The sequence below is a fragment of the Diadema setosum genome, chromosome 13 (genome assembly GCF_964275005.1).
Source record: "Diadema setosum chromosome 13, eeDiaSeto1, whole genome shotgun sequence".
Lineage (NCBI taxonomy): Eukaryota > Metazoa > Echinodermata > Echinoidea > Diadematoida > Diadematidae > Diadema > Diadema setosum.
Genome location: NC_092697.1, coordinates 6,886,011 through 6,900,866, shown reverse-complemented (window position 1 = coordinate 6,900,866; position 14,856 = coordinate 6,886,011). Strand labels below are relative to the sequence as shown.

At 36.3% G+C, this 14,856-nt stretch overlaps 1 protein-coding gene across 2 annotated transcripts; it reads right to left on the bottom strand.

Moving 5' to 3' along the window:
• Positions 1-2,053: 2,053 nt before the first annotated feature.
• Positions 2,054-14,509, bottom strand: LOC140236752 (ubiquitin-conjugating enzyme E2 U-like). Of its 2 annotated transcripts, none has more exons than XM_072316680.1 (10): positions 14,369-14,509; positions 12,162-12,266; positions 11,694-11,778; positions 10,791-10,883; positions 9,362-9,459; positions 8,091-8,217; positions 7,355-7,546; positions 6,322-6,418; positions 4,083-4,204; positions 2,054-3,252 (listed from the first exon to the last, which is right to left on the bottom strand). In XM_072316680.1, the coding sequence occupies exons 2-10, from the start codon at positions 12,225-12,227 to the stop codon at positions 3,149-3,151; spliced, it is 984 nt and encodes a 327-aa protein (XP_072172781.1). In that variant the 5' UTR covers positions 12,228-12,266; positions 14,369-14,509; the 3' UTR covers positions 2,054-3,148. The 2 variants fall into 2 exon arrangements, with proteins under 2 accessions (XP_072172781.1, XP_072172782.1); XM_072316681.1 differs by lacking the exon at positions 2,054-3,252 and adding an exon at positions 5,027-5,102 and having other exon boundaries at positions 4,088-4,204.
• Between the last annotated feature and the right edge of the window lie 347 nt (positions 14,510-14,856).

The following is a 14,856-nucleotide window of genomic DNA, read 5'->3' as shown; positions in this document are numbered from 1 at the left end:
GCTGGTTTTTATATAGCGCATTTCACACACTTCAGGGTTTCAATGCGCTTTACAGACTATTATTACCCCGGTCACTGTATGTATATATATATATATATATATATATATATATATATATATATATATATATATATATATATATATATATATATATATATATATATATATATATATATATATATATATATATACATACATATATATATATATATATTTGTTTATTTATTTATATTTATATTTAAAAATAATGTGTGTGTGTGTACACGTAATTACATACATGAACACTCTTATACGTCATAAGGGAAAGAGTTCGACATGACTACGAAATACGAGGAATAATGGTGTTGAAGCCATAATGCTGATTTTATTTGTCATAAACTTTCAGCGGTTCTTCAAAAATATAAAAGATATCAGTGACCATGATGAAATGAATAGAAATATATTAGTGAAGTCAAATCACAGACTAAGACAAAAAATACAAACAATAGATGCAGCAAGTCTTGGAATACAGTGTATTTAATCATTGTATTTAATTGTTGTACACTGTATAATTGATGCGGGGTTTTTTTTGTGTGTGTGTATGTGTGTGTGTGTGCAGTGTTTGCTGCATGTGTGTGCGTGCTTGTTTCACACGTGTTGTTGAAGCCTTGTGCTCAATACGAAAATTTAGTCTAAAAGAGGATGCGTATAACTCAGCTAGTTTCTTCCTTGCGTGATGATAATGATTATAATAATATCTTCGTTATCCAAGGTAGCCTCTTCAGTGTTGCCAGTGCTCAGTGTTACCAGAGGGCCCTGCCATTATTATTACCCTAGTGTTGCCAGTACTGTGTACCCATGTATACACCTGCATAGGTCGAGAGGGACATGGTGGGTAAAAACATCTTGTCCAAGGACGTATTCAAGCACTGAGCGGGAATCAAACTCGGGTCCTCCGACTGGTAGTCGGGAGTCTTATCCTCTACAGTGCACTCTCGTTGTAACGAGCTCGGTTATAACGAAATTCCGGTTACAACAAAGTTTAAATTCAGGCCGCAATATTATCCTCTCTTCGCATCTTTATTGTTTATTTGTTCGTTATAACGAAATTTCGATAAAACGAAAGAAAATTGCCGGTCCCGAGGATTTCGTTATAACGGGAGTCCACTGTATGCTACAGCGCCCCAACAAACGTGAATGATTAAAACGAAATATAATCAAATGACAATCACGACAAAAGCACAGAAGATAAATGAAATATAAACTCTAATATCTGAACTTATTTAGCTCGTCTTCTCATGTACATGTACTATCATCTGGGAGCCCAACTCTTTGTCTCAACTGAGCCGGGCAACATCTTGCACGTAAAGTACCGAAGTGATGATGTTAGAGTCTTTTGCTATAGCTTGAGTTGAAACCAGGCGCAAGCATGAACACTGGGGCCTGATGAAGTTGTTTAGAACCCGTTTCCATGGCGACGAATGGCCACAACTTCACACGTTGTTACTCTATTGTGTTTGCATTCACTATAAAATCAATGTCATAGACGGTTTACTGAACATTGTTGTAAAGTCTGTGGCCTAGCTACCGTGCTGTGGAATACTTCTTTTTCCCTAGTGGTCGCCTTGTCAATTGACAAATTTCTTGACCTAGTCAAATACATAACGTTTTGCTGTGTATTACTTCAATATCATATTTGGCGAAAAAGAGCAAATTAAGATGTTATGATATGATTAGACATTGATCCATCTTGATGAGTGGCATGGCGGAAATATGGATCAAATAAGAATCATGTACCCCACGCGTGACGAGCCGATAGACCTTTTCGGTACCGTATTCAAATTCTATGCATGATTTGCTCACAAAAAATTGCAAACTTGCCAGTGGCTTGCCTTACCTCGCAACAACTAAATGAATTCCTGCCTAAGAAACGTAACTGGAGGGAGCAGGGATAAATGAAATGCTTTGTCACTAGGCTGTAGGTATAGAAACATCGATGAATTATAAAACATTACTGAAACGGTCTATTCGTCAAAAACAAAAACTCAAAAAACAAACACCCCAGGGGAAAAAAAAAAAAAAAAACCTCTTTAATGCAAGAAATGTCTGATCTGCAGTTTCGCTTCACTGCGTCCATTCAAATTAAATTTCTCGTTAGAGTTTGCCTTCAGGCTGTGACAAGTGATCATCTGAAACATCGCAGTCGTAATTAGCATTCTGTGAAGGAACATCGGGCAGATTAAAAGTGCTCTTGCTGTAATTCCATTAGGCAGAGTGATTGGAAGATGCTAATGATCATTCCAAGGTTGCCAGGTTGCCATGTCGATGCTTTCCTGATATCACCGAAAAAAATAATAAACAGCGAACATATGCACTATATCTTCTGGTAGTTTGAAGGTCAAATGATTGCCGCGCCGGTGACATCTGCAAAAATATATATATATATATATATATATTTTTAACATGGTCTGCTGTTCATGACAAACAAATTGCAATTCTCAATTTGTGACTTCATGTTTCGTTGCTTTAGTTGCATATCTTGTCAACTATTTGCACTGCGTCTAACTTAGACAGCTTTGTTCTATTTGCTACGTTATTTGATTTCACCATGGAGATCTGATTGGTCGTACACATTCACTTTTCCAAACAGATGCATCTTTTTTCTTCCCTCTCCAAGAGAAAATAGCGAATAAACAAAAGCAAAAACAGATTAATTCTCGCTCTCATCGTAACTATCTCTTTCTCTCTCGTTCATTGACACCACCGTCTCTCTTTCTAACTATCTATCCATCTATTTTGCTTCTTCTCTCATCTTGTATCTCTTTCAGTCCTCAATGTTTGCAGTAAAATTTATCACATGCAGTGGATATAACAAATATCTTCGTGGGGTTGTCAACAAGCAATCCCATTATGTATGCATGAACATACTACTCTTGTCGCTGAAAAGGATACAGAAGCAGAAAATGTGGCACAATAAAAAACATGATATTACCTTCTTATCTTGTTTCTCTAAGCGAATGTCAGCGACATAATACGTCACACAAAGAACACAAAATGCAAACAAGCAAACGACCAGTTGAGCAAACCGCAGATACTGTACTTCGCACAAATAGTATTTGCTGGAGTTGGGTAATCATTTGTCAGTTCTTATCTGCCAAGGAACATTTTGTCATTTCAGCTCATCTTCATCGAGGTCATTGGTCCACGCTACCAGGTCATCGACCTCTTTCTCCCAAGCGTCTGCCTCGCTCGGGGCAGTGGACGGAGGTGGCACTGAAAGTCATAAGAAAACAGGAAGAAGAAAAGATTTTTATTACTGTCTCTTACTGAAAGAATGACTACTTTGGGGGGGGGGGGGGGGGGAGGGGCAGTAGATTCCATTTGCAAAGCACCATGTAGAGCTCTCTAACATGATGGATTCACTGCTAAGGAAAACCAATATCATCATCATCATCATCATCATCATCATCATCATCATCACCATCACCATCATCATCAAGTTGCATCACTACAATACATGTATTTGCTTTCTGGTTGATGATATTTTGATTATTCTGCTGTTGGAGTAGGAAATAGTTTGAGCCAGTATTGAGCTTGAGTTACTCTAAGGCCTGTTACAAAATCCCGATAAGAGTTTGCAAGCATTTTGAAGGTCAGTAGAGGACAACTAGTCTACTGAAAAGTACTTTGAAAAGTACAAGGTTTAGACAATTCGGTAATGTGATTTCTCAACAATGATTTGTGAAACCTCGATGCTTTGAATTTTTTAGGTTATCTTGCTGAAACAATGGCGTAACGATTTGTGGCATAATGTTACCACTACCCACACTTTCTTAGATATTCCCAGCAATATTCCCATCGTAACTCACTGCCAACTGACGTCATAGTCATGTCACCAGCACTGATATGTTACGTGCCCGAGGCAGCCTAAACCAGGTGAAGCCATCACATTTGCTCCTTCTAGATCTGTTGCTTTGGTGTTTTGGGGCAAATCATTTAAGACATAACTTTCATAAGTGTAAATTCTTCTTCGACTGGTCAATATATAGCACTTCCATCATGTGTTCGTCATAACTATTACTGATACTATGATGATGCAATACCTGATCTTCGAGGTAGGTATATCTTTCTCATCTTGTTAATGTGCTCAAGCCTCTTGCTCTCTTTGTCCTGTGGTTCCTTGCTTTGCTTTGGGCCAAACTTGCCATACATCAGGGAATTGTGTCTGATTAGAGAGAAATTATATAAAAAATGAAGCGTTAATTCTTAGATTGGGGGAAAAATGAAGCCACTAGCGATGCTGAAAACTTAATTGTTCACAATAAGCAACTCTTTACTATGAGCTATACACCCGCCTACAATGTACATGGTTGTTCTCAAGGTTTCGCTCAAACTGGCACTAACTTGTCATAAATGGAGTGCTTGCAGTTCAAAACTACTAGTAATAAATGCAATTTGTAAAGGTCCCAGAGAGATTTGGACGCATGCCCGTGATTGCTATCTCTCTACCCTTTGATCACGGACCAAATTTATTACAGTCATTGCCCCATCTACGGCGAGTTAGCGACAATCCAAAAGCCCTAACAAATTTCTGAAGAACGTAGACATTCTCTAGGACTGCCTATATATTGCTAAAATAGTAATCGATATTTGTAAAAAAAAAAAAAAAAAGAATAATTGCATCTGCATGATTATTAAATTGAATAATATGGCGATACATATTGCCTCACTACTATTTGAAGATGTTATTGTCGTTAAAAAAAAAAGTGTACACAAACTCTCTGGTTCACTGATGTAGGCCTATTAATATTCATGGCACTTTCTGGGTGTAATTTTTGTTGATGGGCTATGGATTTTAAATCAACTGTTTCTTTCACGATTATTTCAGTGTAATTATTAAGTCAATAATGCAAGTAATTCTTCATTATTAAAATGAGTTCTTGCAGGGTGCAAGCAAAAACAAAAACACCACCAAGTATTTCGCTAGCCATGAATGAATCTATGAATTATGCATTATCACACATTCCAACAGTATTTGACAAGTCACCTGAAATGCAGTCTGAAAGTGGTCTGGTAAACTGATTTATGTTTTCTGCTTGGCTGAATCAAAAGCGTGTGCATGTCTGTAAAGATAGTTAAGAGTGTTTGTTTGTCAAAAGAAGCCAGATAAGACTGCATCATCTTCCAGAACTTTTCAAGACGTTAGTGGCCTCTAAGGGCTAAAACAACCCCAAACCATGCTTCAGCATCTTTAACAGATACACTTTCATATTTTCAAGTCAAAAAAAATCTTTCATTAAAGCCTGTATCCCTGCAGAGAATTTGTTTGGAAAGAATGTACAAAAACATTGTACATTCAGGTCATGAGCCAAGATATATTTGGAAAATAAAATTGTTACATGTTGCATATTCCTTTGTTTTAAGTTGAATGGTATGTTGAGTATTGATTTGTTGTTGAACCTGTGAACCTTGTGGCAGGGTGATATCTACAACATGCACCTGTTTATTTGGAATGCAAGTAGCTTTGTGGTTACAGCCAATTCCACCCACCCCCCCCCCAAAAAAAAAAAATGTACTTGAAAACATGTGATTAGTATGAGCCAAATTTACAATGCAAACAAACAAAACAAAATAACCCCCTCCCAGATATTAACTAGAAGCACCTGTTAATGGTATGTGCCACCTCTTACTGGTATTGTACCATGAATATAGTTAAAGAAAAAAAAACACAACAAAACAAGGAAACAAATATATGATTTACAATAAACTTTGAGTTGATTTTACAGAAAATGCTCACATTACTTTGGTATATCTTAACCATGTTTATCATAATTAAGCTGAATTTCAAGAGCACTTGCGCAAAGAGCATAGTTTCTTTTTTTTTTAATAAGTCCTGCTATAAACAAATACAGTGCACTCTTGTTACAATGAACACAGTTATAACAAAATTGCAGTTACAACAAAGTAAAAATTCAGACAGGAACATTCTCTGTTGTCTGTTCTATGTTTTTCATTGCTTATTTGTTTGGTTGTAACGAAATGTAATTTGATATAACGAAAGAAAACCGTTGGTCCCGAGGACTTTGTTATAACAGAAGTCCACTGTAACATGCAATACATATGCTCCCTCACTTCAACCTGACTCCTAGTTTTAAAAAAGAAAGAAAAAAAATCAAAAGTTAAAAAAACACCAATGTAGAGTATTGGCCCAAAAATGAAATTACATGTTTTCCCACTCAACCAAAAAGGTTGTACACAGGTCCAAAATTCCACTGGTCAAGTTCCTCACATTGAATTTGTCAGTGATCAATTTTCAAATGTGAATTGGGTTTGTTGGCTTACGTGTCCAGCTGTTGCTTCATGTGTTGCTGCAACTCCTCCACGTTGAGACCATAGTGGGCTGTTTGGAGCTTGGGGTCATCACTGATAGCCTCAAGCACTGGACCGGGCATTCATATCAGGACAAAGATCTTATTCATTCATTTATTCATCATTTATCCATTATCTGTTCATCTATTCATATTTTCTGTATACGTCCATCCAGGAACATATTGTTCTATGTATTTTTGTGTAAAAATATATCTGTTAATTGAATTGTGAATCCACTTAGTTTTATTTTTCTTTAGTTAGTATTATCTGTGAAGGTATGCCCTAATAGTTCTTAGAATTTTACCTTTAGACAGAGCATCAGAACATTCAGTAAGGCTTACTGTATGCTACAAAAATAAAATGATTGGATTTGCAGTTATATAAAAAAAGATACTGTACATCAATCTGAACTTAAAGCTAAGCATATTTAATTTCATCTCTTGATAATTCAGCAAAGATGTAGAAAATGCTAGTTAAGTAATAATAATAATATAGACATTTATAACGCGCAACATATCCACTCAACGGTGCTCAAGGTGCTCACAATCAATGTTTAAATCCGACAGTATATACACATATATATAACACAGTGCTTATATAGTGCATATCACTACCGTGGTGTCTCTATGCGCTTTAAGGGAGAGGGATGAAAGTAGAAAGAGGAAATGTAGTGTACAATGTATGTACCATAAACGCAAAACCAAACTTGTTCATAATACTTAAGTTCCAACAGCTGCAACATGTGCCTCCTCAAAGAAAAGAAAAGTACCTATCGCAAATTACAGGAATCATTATTTCATGTGGCAATGCTTACTTTCATGCCATTTTGAAAGGATCAATAAAGAGATCCACTTCAGTGATCATAGGTGAGCTTGATAAACATGATTTTTGTACACGTTCTAACCTGTCAAACAAAATGTATGCATGTAGTCTCTCCAAGATTGATATCAAAATCATGTACATGTATCATCATCAATCATCACTGCGTAAATGACATTCCACCTACATGGATTTTTCATTTCCGATCGAGCCTTGGATGTTGCTATGCCTGTCCACGTCGTGAGGTAGTCATCGAATGATATCTTGGCCAGCTTGAGAAAATTCAGTGCAGACCCACCCTGGGGATCATCATCAGCGAGGTCCTGTTCGTCGCTCTGAAAGCGAACCCTTGACTCGTCGGAAGGTATACTCTGACCAGCTTCACAACAACAACAAAAAAATCAAAACAAACAAAACATAAAAGAAAGATATCATACCATTACATGCTTCAATAAACACTATGCAATGACTTTATACAGTAAAGCCATGGACCGGCTGTCAAAATATGACATTTTTTTCCTGTGCTTACTTCTGATTAGATTTCGTCATGAAGAGAGAGAAAGGTTACAAAGATCAAGAAGAGGAAGATATGTAAATATGAAAAACAAATTAAGATGTCAAAGAAATGAACAATAGAAGACAAATATGATGATGACAGTGATGATGATGATGATGATGATGATGATGATGATGATGATGATGTTGATGATAACAATAATAGAAGAGTAAGAGGAGTAGGAGCAAAATTGATCAGGAAATATATAGGAAAAATAATACACAATTCCACTGAATTTGTCCATGAAGACATTATTCCTTCTGAACTTCAACCTGCAAACAAACAATAAAGGGGGAAAAAAAAGAGGAAAGGAACAGAAATGGACGCAAACTTGAAATCTGGATAAAACCTGTTCCTTACAACTCACCAAAGACTTTCCGACTAGCATTCACACAGTCTATGACCATTTGTCTGTACAGGTCAGGTGAGTTCTGAAGTATTCCCACTGCCTCTTCATTCACTGCATTGTCTACCACTGGGTTTGACAGCATGCTCTGTGTGGTAGATATTACAAAATGCTGGGTTATGCAACTGAATTCCTGTGTCACGGATAGTGGTGAAGTGGTAAAAACTTTTTACTTCATATCACAAAGCCGTGGATTAAAGCTCCTAAACATAGGACACTTATTTCTTCTAGAGTGGCCTCAGCCTACAATGCACACATTTACCAAAGAGCAGTTTTGGGTCGTATAGCCAATCAATTTGCCCACTACATTTTATGGTGGAAACCTACAAGGAATATTTCAAAGAATAACAAAATGATGAAACTTGTGCTGAGTACAGATTTGATATGTAATATAGCATGTGGTAAATTTGGCAACACTCATAAAGGCAATCTCATCAAGTTTCATGGGACAGGGAACAGTCACAATGTAATCTTGCTACTTGCAAGAGTGTGGTTGGGTGAGTTCCATGGCATTTTCTACCTGTGCTAGCAGCTTCGGTAGAGCAAAAGACTTTCAGATTTTTTCATGTGCAATTTTCCTTAAAAAGTGCAATAAACTTCCAACATTAAGATTATCAGAGTCATTTCCATTAAGGCTAAATGTCAAACAGACTCAACTACAATATACATACATGTTCTGATAACCTAGGAGACGTGTCAGAGATAACAGCACTTTGTTAACTTCATTTTCATTTTCACTCACTAGCTGAGTACATCTGATCATTACAGAATAACAGAGTTTAATTTTCTTGATATGTGTCACTTAACATGCATTTCCTGGGAGTATAGGTGTATCTTGTTACAGACACCACCACCACTGAAAAAAAGAAGAAGTTTCGTTTCATATCATCCTTCCATGCAGCAGAGTTATATTATCTTACAAGAGAGAGGAAAGAAGACAAGTACGGTCATTACAGAACAAATTTAGTACATAATTTATTGAGGATAGAGATTAAAGAATATTGAAATGGAAACTGACAATAACTGCAACTCTTTCATCAGGTTTCAATTTATCAGCAAAGCAAAGTAAAAAGCAGAACAAATTTAGTACATAATTTATTGAGGATAGAGATTAAAGAATATTGAAATGGAAACTGACAATAACTGCAACTCTTTCATCAGGTTTCAGTTTATCAGCAAAGCAAAGTAAAAAGCTGTATGCAGTAATTTCAGTTTCTACTCGGATACCTTACCTGAATAGCTAGAAGTATTGACTGTAAACTGTATGTTTCCTTCCAGTACGAGATGTCATCAAGAAACTCGATGCAGGGTCTTCCTGATTGCATATCAACTGTATAGAAAGAACAACCACTGTAGACTTCATTTAAATACTTTAAAGGTATTATTTACCATTGGGAGCAGTGATTTAAAAAAAAGTTTGAGTTATCTCATCTGACGCATATGTGTAGGTCAGTTGTATCACAAAACATCGATCCTATAAAAATTTTTTTGATAAATCCTAAAACATAAGGAGATATTGCTGTTTTTCTCACTAAACCATAACTGTAGACGGTTTAGTCAGAAAACAATTTTATTTCAACTGTTGTTCACATTCTGTACATTTACCAATATTTAGCATTGATTATACTGATTAACTTTTTTGCACTGGTTGTTTCTATCCCTAACAAACTATTATGAAGCAGTAAAGCTGTGTTTTGTTTTGTTTTTTGTTTCATCTGCAAATGTTAAACCATGCCTGTAAGTTACATTTTGTACAGACAGCTGTACAACACTGTTTTCAATCAAATTGCTGCTGTTCAGTGATTAATTTTTTTTTCTCTCTCACTCTCTCTCTATGCCACGGCACCTTCGGAAAGATTAGCTTTATCTTGCTAGTTTCAAGTGGAATTCACAGGAAAAATGATGTTGGACGCTGCAGTCAAAACAAGACACCATGCATCTCCAGTATCACTGTTTCATTCCCACTTCAAGTACAATTATGAGGCAAACCATGAACCAAACATTCATTTTTCAACAATTCAAAAGCTAAGCAGCTTTATTCTTCAAAACTTACAAAATCTCTGCAAGTTCATTTTCCTGACTGCATAACCATTGCTCTTTTTCTCAGCCCTTGGGTTTTCTAATGAAATTCTGAAAGGCAGTGAACATGTGCATCCATTTTGTTTTTTAATCTAAAAAGAACTCCCCTCCCCTCCATGACCTCTTGAAAGTGTTTCCTTTATCTCTATAGTATAGTCTACATTTTTGTAATACTGCAAACATTTGAGCAAGTTGTTTTCATTATAAATTTTGGCTGTCTTGGGTACATATAATCTAAAACCAAACCAAAAAGAAAGTCTCCTGTTGCAGTGCAGCAGTGTATATGCGCTTCAGAAATTGACCTTTACCAATTATTTTCTTTTTAATTTTAATTACTAATGAAAGAATAGACTTAATGTTAAAACATACTGCTTCTGAAAACTGTATGTACCTTTAAAAAAAGGGGGGTATTTCAGAGGCAGTGGGTATTTGCCAAATGCAAAAGGCACTTTTCACTCAGACCTTGATAAATTATAGGATCCTGCCATTTGCTTTCTATAAAGACTGTTGTTGTTTTTTTCTATTGGAAAACTGAGAAGAATTGGCATTACAGGAATGCTACCTTAAACTTAAGTGACTCACTGTTAGGATGAAATGGTATGGTGTGGAATCGTATATCTGGGGGCTCGTGGTTATAGTTTTCGGTAAACTTCAGACTCAGCACAAATATGCCACCTGCATGAAAAAACAGAAAGAAATATGGTGAAAGGTTAGTGCAATATCAAGTGCATAAATATTGCACTATCCACATTTTGTGATCCCATTTTGTGAACACATTTCTCTGCTTTGTTGCCATTCAAGTTTAGCAAAATATCAAATTTAACATATTCACTTCTTCCTGCATTACCACATAGCTGTTCTAAACATTGTACATGACAGAAAATTGTGACCACAGTATGTTTGCACTACATCCCACTTACAGAATACATGTTGTTTTGACAGTTGATTTTCATTAATTGTGATTCTGTATGTAATTTGTTGGATTCTTTGCCTTGCAAAGAAAATATTCTTTCATGACATTAACATATCATAAGACAAACACAAAACCCCATACCCTGTGATAAATATAACAAAAACAATAGGGTACAAGCGTGCAGGATATTGAGCTGATATTGCAAGATTTTATAAATTTTCTGAATTAATTACACCTCATAATCATATACTTGACATTCCTTTTCATCTCAACCATCCCCCCACCCCATCAAAATATTCAACAGTTCACAAATTTCTTCAGAAAGTGACAAATGTGTTAATCCAGATAGCAATACTAGAAGAAATCCAAAACAAAATAAGATGGAAAAAATAAACCATCATATAAATAAAATTTGAAAACTAATTCAATTAATCCATTCTTTACTGAATTCTGAACTACCCATACACTTAATACACAAGCCAATATATTCCCGTATACAAGTTGATTCAAAAGAAATTATGTTATCGTGATAAAAATGTTCATGATATGGTAATCATGCCATGATTTCATACCTTCCCATATTGTGTCTTTCATTCCTCTGATGGTTGCTGTCCATTCCATCATGTTATCCTCTGCCAGGGGGTGAGCAGTGATTCCCTGAAGAATACATTCATTAGGTCAGAACAGCTTTAATTTCAATAAGCTTAAAGGTAAAACATAGTACTCGGCAGAACTAAAAATCTATCTTTATTTGGAATTTGCTCTGCCAAGAAACTTGTCTGGCTGGTGCAATTTTGGGAATATGGAGTTGTTTTGTAGTATTTCGAGATCAAAAGTGAGAAACAGTTATAAAGTCGGTATACTGACTTTTATTCCGGAAGCATCCTCCCAGTTAAGTAGCGGGTGTGTAGAATGCTGGTAGTACATGCATGACTTGATTAATTCATCTAAATACCTAAAGATAGATATTTTTGCAATGATATTTCAATACAGAGGTAGTGATTTACAAAACAAGAATACAATGCTTCTCACGCACTCACCCAAGCAGGATCTTTCTGCAGCAAGACATACTCCCGGTCGAGCAGTAAATATGCCCTGGAATGCATTGCTTACTTGCCAATTTCTGGTAAATTTTGCAAGATTCCCTGCAATAACAGAAACAAACAATTATTACCTCCGCCAAGGGATGAGGTTAAGTTTTCATCGGCATTTGTTGGTTTGTCCATGTGCAAAATAACTCAGAAAGCTGTGAACAGATTTAAATGAAACTTACAGGAAAGGTGGCAAATGACACAAGTAACAGGTGATTATATTTTGGTAGTAATTTGACAATATTTGTGGATTTTATGAAGGATTTTTAATATTTTGGCTGGTAGGGTCAATGAACTTGGGAGTTCGAGCTTCGCATTTGGAGGTTTTCATACGCGCACTAAAGTGTGTGCTCTAGTTTATGCTAAGGCGAGGAGTGCTGCGCAGCTGGAAGTTGATGACGTAACAAAATGCTTCCATACTGGGAAATTGGGCGTCTTTCATCACGCATACATATGGGTGGAAATTACTGATCTCTATGGAAGAACAAGATCAGCTGTCTGGTGGAAATGAGCTGCTTGGCGGAGGTCTGTGCTCTCAGAGTACTTCTCTAGTTAAATTCTATAGACCTATGTGACATTCATTAGAATCTGTACAACTGAGACAAGTGGTGCAAATGCAATAGCCAATATTATAAAGATTGTAACAATGTTACAATTTGTGAAAAACTTCTTCTCATAGATCTACATGTTATGAGGCTCTGCATTGATACATCAAGAAACAGGTACTTTTTCATGAATGACCTCATCAGATTCTTAACAGAACAGGCCATATCATACTGCCTGCATACCTTCTAAACACAAGTTGACATTAAAGATATGGCCATGACCTCGGGACACATCATGACATTACAGAACTGTACCTGCCATGATCTCCTCAATGTGCTTCACTCTTCTCTTTTTCAATATTTCATGAGTTCCCAAACCTAGACAAATCTATATAAAGAGTACATTTGCACTGTAATTTAAAAGTGAGTGTGTAGATTATAATGTAACAGTTAAGTTCATCCATCATCAATCTTCAACGGTTCACACTTTCATTAAAGGGACTGTACAGTACTGGTTGAGGTGGGGATTCATGTTTTGAACATTCCTAATTGAGATAATGAAAAGCCTTTTATGAAATATGAAAGAGCATGTAATTTTAAGAAGGATTCAACGTTTATTTGATGAAAATTGGTTTTCAAATGGCTGAGATATCCAAAAAAGTGCTAATAATAAAAGGCGACATGCCACAACTTTATTAGGATCTCTTTGTTTCATCTTGTTTTTGGATATCTCAGCCATTTCAAAACAGATTTTTATCGAATAAACTTTTGATACCTCTTAGAACTGCATGCTCTTTGACATGTCATAGAGTGATTTCTGAATATCTCACAAAACGTTAAAAGCTAAATCCTCACCTCGACCAGAACTGTACACACCCTTTAACATTCATTTTTGCATTACCATTAGATTATAAAGACTATTAAAGTGGGTTCTCTGTTTATTTTTATGGTCACGGATTAAATTCAGATGGGCATTTACAGTAGGCCTACACTACCGAAGCACTGTTGCCACTACGGTACTAACAGTGTGCGGGGCGCTGTTAACTCGGTACGTCATGGGGTCGCTGGTGCGGTTACGTTATGTTGCCACTATAGGCAGGGACCAAAGACTGTGATTAGTGTGAGATTGCCATAAAACTATATTTAAAAAAAAAAAGGACAAGGACAGGTCTAAAATTGTACTCAAACAGATGGACTCTTGTCCGACTCCAAGACGGTTTAATTTTTCAGTTTTTAGATTAATTTACATTCCATCACAGCTGAAGCAGTGAAGGACATGTTCTGATAGGTTCTCACATGTTATCCCTACAAAGCGGGAGAAATTGATGATTAAGTCATGGGGCCCATGATGCCTGAGCTTTGCATGGTAGCCATCCGCATCGACCCAACGCACTGTCATTGCAGCGAGCGCGATCCGCGAGCAGAAGGGCCCTGGCTACAGCTGTAGGGCTAGGGCTGGGCGTTCACGTCACCGCATTAAATATAGCCAGCACAAATGTCAAGACATGGGACTATGCCTTCGGTACACCTGTCACTGCCATGCCAACAAACTTTGTCAACTGACAAATGAAAATGAGACTGACTTTGCCCAGAACACTGAGTAAAACTTACCCTCAAGTTGGCCTTTATAAATTACATGTTCAGTGTGGCCAAGGGCAGATCATTGATTTGATTGTATAGCTTCAAAGGCAAGTCGACGTCCGAAAATTTCCAAATCTTATCTTCTTAGCACTTTCTTAGCGGTGTGGATTGTTTACTGTTTCCATGCTTTTCCTGACTCGTACACTTTAAGTTCTACATTTTAAAGCTTAAAAAAAAGATATTTGGATTTTTTGACTTTATTGAAAAATAAGATACAATTAAAAAAATTGTATTATTTATAACCATTTGTTTAAAGATTTTTGAATGGTTTAAAAGTATACTTTATATTTATAATATAGGCAATACAAAAATTGGCAATGTAATAATCACTACTGCTATCCAAAGCTCAAGTTACAATAAAACGGGGCCAATATTGTATAGGCAAGCATGGTGTCACCGGACACCATGGTATTACCGGACACGCACATTTTTGCGTACTAATGACATTCTTTAAGCGC

What these genes read in the sequence shown, in the direction of transcription:
- LOC140236752 (XM_072316680.1), bottom strand. Translation starts at nt 12,227, where the DNA reads ATGCATTCCAGGGCATATTTACTGCTCGACCGGGAGTATGTCTTGCTG. An exon ending in CAATACTTCTAGCTATTCAG is followed by an intron (nt 8,218 to 9,361) that starts GTAAGGTATCCG and finishes TCTACCACACAG; the next exon opens with AGCATGCTGTCAAACCCAGT. An exon ending in TGCTAGTCGGAAAGTCTTTG is followed by an intron (nt 7,547 to 8,090) that starts GTGAGTTGTAAG and finishes GTTGTTGTGAAG; the next exon opens with CTGGTCAGAGTATACCTTCC.